The sequence below is a fragment of the Alosa pseudoharengus genome, unplaced genomic scaffold (genome assembly GCF_046254945.1).
Source record: "Alosa pseudoharengus isolate Yale_2024_CS ecotype anadromous, Long Island Sound unplaced genomic scaffold, YU_APseudo_1.1 YU_APseudo_1.1_scf_12, whole genome shotgun sequence".
Taxonomy (NCBI): Eukaryota; Metazoa; Chordata; class Actinopteri; order Clupeiformes; family Clupeidae; genus Alosa; species Alosa pseudoharengus.
Genome location: NW_027468587.1, coordinates 19921792 through 19926502, shown reverse-complemented (window position 1 = coordinate 19926502; position 4711 = coordinate 19921792). Strand labels below are relative to the sequence as shown.

The 4711-nt window shown below is 40.4% G+C and overlaps 1 protein-coding gene across 1 annotated transcript; it reads left to right on the top strand.

Annotated features, from left to right (window-relative positions):
- Positions 1-2000: 2000 nt before the first annotated feature.
- LOC143118393 (beta-2 adrenergic receptor) lies at positions 2001-4427 on the top strand. Its single transcript, XM_076279462.1, has 2 exons — positions 2001-2215; positions 2346-4427. Exon 2 carries the CDS (start codon positions 2505-2507, stop codon positions 3507-3509), a length of 1005 nt encoding a protein of 334 aa, XP_076135577.1. The 5' UTR covers positions 2001-2215; positions 2346-2504; the 3' UTR covers positions 3510-4427.
- Positions 4428-4711: the final 284 nt, after the last annotated feature.

The following is a 4711-nucleotide window of genomic DNA, read 5'->3' as shown; positions in this document are numbered from 1 at the left end:
TCAACCGGTATGACAGCTTTCCACAAACTACAGAAGATGTTCCAGGTTAATGACCTTTGTGTGACTTGTAGGCATTATGTAGGCATGCCTATAGGCTAATAGAATCAGATTTCCCTATTTCTCAAGAAAAAGTTTTAAGGGGGGGACCTTGTCGGATAGGCCTACAAGAAATAAAGACTGGTGTGATTCTAAACCTCATTGTTATTATAAATTAATGATAGAAAGATGATTGGCGTTAGTACTAGCCTAATGGCACGGCACCTATAGTTACATTGGCCACATTTGCAGTTTTCAGTAGCCTACCTAAAGTAAGTGCAAATATGCTGATTTGGCAACAAGTTGCTATGAAATGGCAAGTGGGCAGAACATTTGAGAAGAACTTAACTGTAACTTTATCATAACGTTTTACTAGTCAGGCTCATCAATTGCAACTGAAATCTATATGTAGAGCATATCTCAATGAACATGGGCGAAGTCTCACGACCCCTCTAACCGGCGGAATTTGGTTTTGAAATGTTGTGAGATGAGCATTAGAAGCAGAGGCAGAAAAGTCTTCTCTCATAGGCTATGTCAACACCAAAAGCATTATGTCAATGGCAGCCTTTGACTAATAAAACCTTTAGAAAAAGATCTTTAATCCAGACTGCAAATCATTTTGCGACCCCTCCAATATATTTGGCGACCCCCAGTTTAAGAACCACTGCTTTAAGAGATGGCCAGAGGATCATAAACAATAGGCCTACAGAGGTAACCTATGATAGGCCTATGAAATCATTGTAACCTACTTCATTACTTATTTTAAAAGCCTATACGGTGTAGGCATAGGCAACAGTATTCCCTATCTACCTGAGTGCAATGTCTCTAAAGAATGTTTCATGCAATGACATTATTCCAACTATGACTTTTAGAGTCATGCACTAAATCCAGCAATGAGTTTACAGGTAGCCTATATTATCATACTGTTTCAAGCCATGTGACTGAGGGAAGAGAACCAACTAATCTGCATTGAACCGTGATAGGCTACTGTACGAAGGATGTCCTCTTGATCATGCATAATGTCACATGCACGATATTTTTGTTATTTACAGTTAGCCTATTGTAAAAATTAGCTTTTATGCAACTGCAGGTGTAGGTTAATTCATTGAAATAAATACATAGTCTAAATTAGACACGATGTTAATGAAGATTTAATTATGTTTCAGTGAAATGTAGACTAATTCAGTGAGGAAGTTGTGCAAACATGTCAAAGTTAACTGCAAAGAGACTTTCTAAAAGAGTTTCACAGTCTGTGTGGGGATCATGTCAGCCTCTTGACCTACTTGCTCTTTCACATCCTCCTGCCCACCAGTTCCTATCTGACCCTGTGAGTTGGCTGGAACAGGCTTCTTGGTTTGAGGAAATATTGCAAGTCTCATTTGAGCATAATAATTAGGCCTATAAGCTAATATTTATGAAATACTGCCAAAATACAACGGTCCTGTAACGGCATAATGGCCAACCATGTCGAAAAATGCCAGCAATCTCAATGTACTGGGAGAATATGGACGAAATGATGGCCAGTTCCGATGCGACTCCCTGCTGCCCCCAGGCGTCTGTCTCTCTTTGCCATAATTATGCTGCTTAATTGGTTTAAAATGTCCGACTCTTTGATTTTTTTTAGATATTTGCATGTCTTGATTGTCTCACAAGTGATTGTCTTTTGCCATGTTATGGCACCTCATACTTAACCGAGCCTATAGGCTGATCTATGAATAGCCTACATCCCTGACCCTATACTGTAAAACAAACTATATAGGATAGGCTAGGCCAGTCAAAATGAAAGAATTGTTCAATGAGAAAAAAGTATCAGCATTTCGATTCTTTTTATTTCTACGATTTCAAATGAGGGTCCAATAGTAAAGCGACATCCTACGTCATAGCCGTCTATATAGTGTTCTCGTGGAACTGGTCAGGTTTTCCATCTGATTGACGATGCTCCTTCTGAGTTGCACATCATTTGCACACAAGGCTTCAGGAGGAATAACTTTTGTTTACAAACACGACAGGACTAATTGGCGCATTTGGTTTGGCAGACATCACCGTGCGTTATTGAATTGATATTAGTTTGTTTGAAATTACATATTTCCAAAACCTCACACTTTCATGCCTCAACAGCCTGGCATCCTCATGAATTGGGAATTTGAGTTATTCGGCCAATTACAATATAACGGACGAAGTGAGTATTTCTGCGTGTTTGTAATGGCATGTAAACTATTTTGACATTGTTGTAAGCAATCCATCATCTTCTCTGTTGGTAATAGATGTGTAGGCTTATGCTTAGGCTAACTTGAGTCTTTGTTTTTAAGGTCGGACTGTATAGCTATCCAATCTATGCCAACTGCGGATATTCAAAGCTTGGACTATCAGAAATGCTTGGCCACAGAGGGTTTAGTATATTTCATATGTAAGAGGAGTGGTCATCATTCGGCACGGCACGACTGACTTTTACGCGCCGCTGACCAAAGATGCTGTCGGGATTGGAGCCAACGAACTGTACTGTGTGTTGCTGCACGCTTACCAACAAAATACTGATGGTGGTGTTCATGATCTTATTGATCTTTGCGATACTGTTTGGAAACTCCGTAACGTTGGCTGTGGTTTTTGGAACCAAACATTTCCACACTCCTCAGGGTTACCTCAAAGCATCACTGGCCACGGCTGACCTAGCGGTCGGCGTTTTCGTGGTGCCTCTTTCCGTTTACGCAGAAGTTTCTCTTTTGATAAACGGATCCACACCAGAATGGACAATGCGCAATTCACAAGACCTTACTTTACACCCATGCTTTTTTATCGGACCCATGTTTGCAGGTTGCACATTGGTTTCAATCACTACTATTTTCCTTCTTACTATTGAACGGAGTATCGCGGTTGTGAAGCCGCTGCACAAGGAATCTGTGATTACAAAGAAGAGAACAAGCGTCCTAATAGTCCTTTCGTGGCTAGGGAGTTTTCTTTTGGCTGTAACTCCAATTATATTTAGCAAAGACATATCACTGGAATATAACCCTTGCAGCAGGATGTGCAATTACGCAGTGGGAGGAAATGGTTTTCCCTCTCATGCGTGGAACATTCTTTTACTTTTTCCAGTATTTGACTTCACTCTTCTTGGGGGAACTATGGTGATAAATATCATATCCTTCTCTACCATCCGCCAGCATTCGAAGAGAAGGAAACATCTAGCGGAGGCTGATAGCCAGAGCATCACCAAACCCACGTTTTCCGACATAAAGGCTGCAAGAACCATTGGAACTTTGACTTTAGCCTTCACGGCGTCTTTCACTCCCATCGCTGTGTTTGTTGTCGGAAATGTCATAGGCAATGAGTGGTGCAATTTCTCTTTTTTTGCTTTCTGGATACTAGCCACAAACAGTTGCTGGAACGTTATAATATACAGCGTCAGAGACCAGAAGTTTAGACATCGTGCGCATCAGCTTCTGGCATTGCCGCGTGGAAAGAATGATAACACCTAACGAGTTATATATACTCTTTTGATCCCGTGAGGGAAATTTGGTCTCTGTATTTATCCCAATCCGTGAATTAGTGAAACACACTCAGCACACAGTGAGGTGAAGGACGCACTAATCCAGGCGCAGTGAGCTGCCTGCAACAACAGCGGCGCTCGGGGAGCAGTGAGGGGTTAGGTGCCTTGCTCAACGGCACTTCAGCCGTGCCTACTGGTCGGGGTTCGAACCGGCAACCCTCTGGTTGCAAGTCCGAAGCGCTAACCAGTAGGCCACGGCTGCCCAAACCAGATTACTGTTCCAAAAATGTAGATTATAATTTTATAGCCTGTCATAATTCTATGAATTTAATTTGAATTACTGGAGTGATATCTCTAAATGAATGCCTTGCATTTGTATATCCTCGACTGCCTGAAAAACTGGGCTTCTCTTGTATTATTTATCAGTTTATTTATTTTTTATTTATGTTTTGCATGGGTCAGTTATTTGGTTCTTGGTTGTGGGCGTGCTTAATTTATTGATTTTTAAGTCAGTTGAGCATGCTGTTAATGTTATTAATATTTATATTATTAACACAATTTGTTTACACACACTGTAAAAATGTTTTTTTTTTCAGTGTAGCTTTGATGTATATTGCCATGTTGCCTATGTTCAGGGTTATTTTTTTCAGTATTACATAGGGATTGCTGTCATACATTGTTTTGTTCTGTGTGCATGACACTGGATGGGGGTCACCTTGACTGAAACTGACTTTCCCGTTTTTTCAGAATATGGAATGTAAATATGAACTGCTTTAAACATCAAGGGAATAGTGTAACTTTGAGCATGGTTCATTGGGGAAGGAGGCTGCAGGCAAGTGATAACTGCATCACTGCTGTTGTAACTGGCATGCTTTCTTTTGAGTACTGTCAGTTAGGCTTTGTGAAATGTTTTAATGAGAACAAACAAATAATAAAACAAAATAAACTCTTTTTTTTTTGTTCGACTTTTTTTTTGGACATCGCAGGCTATTGCTGTTCTCACATGTTCAATATGTTCATGTAGACATAATTAAAAATGCCATATTTGCAAGAAAATATATTATCCCTTAAACTCACTAACACATACTCACTAACACACATACACACACACAGGGCTGACAGACGGCTACAAAGCTGGCAGCCTTCTAATATGAGGTAAGTCCAGGAGCAAAGTATGTAAATGCTGCCAGT

What these genes read in the sequence shown, in the direction of transcription:
- LOC143118393 (XM_076279462.1), top strand. Translation starts at nt 2,505, where the DNA reads ATGCTGTCGGGATTGGAGCCAACGAACTGTACTGTGTGTTGCTGCACG.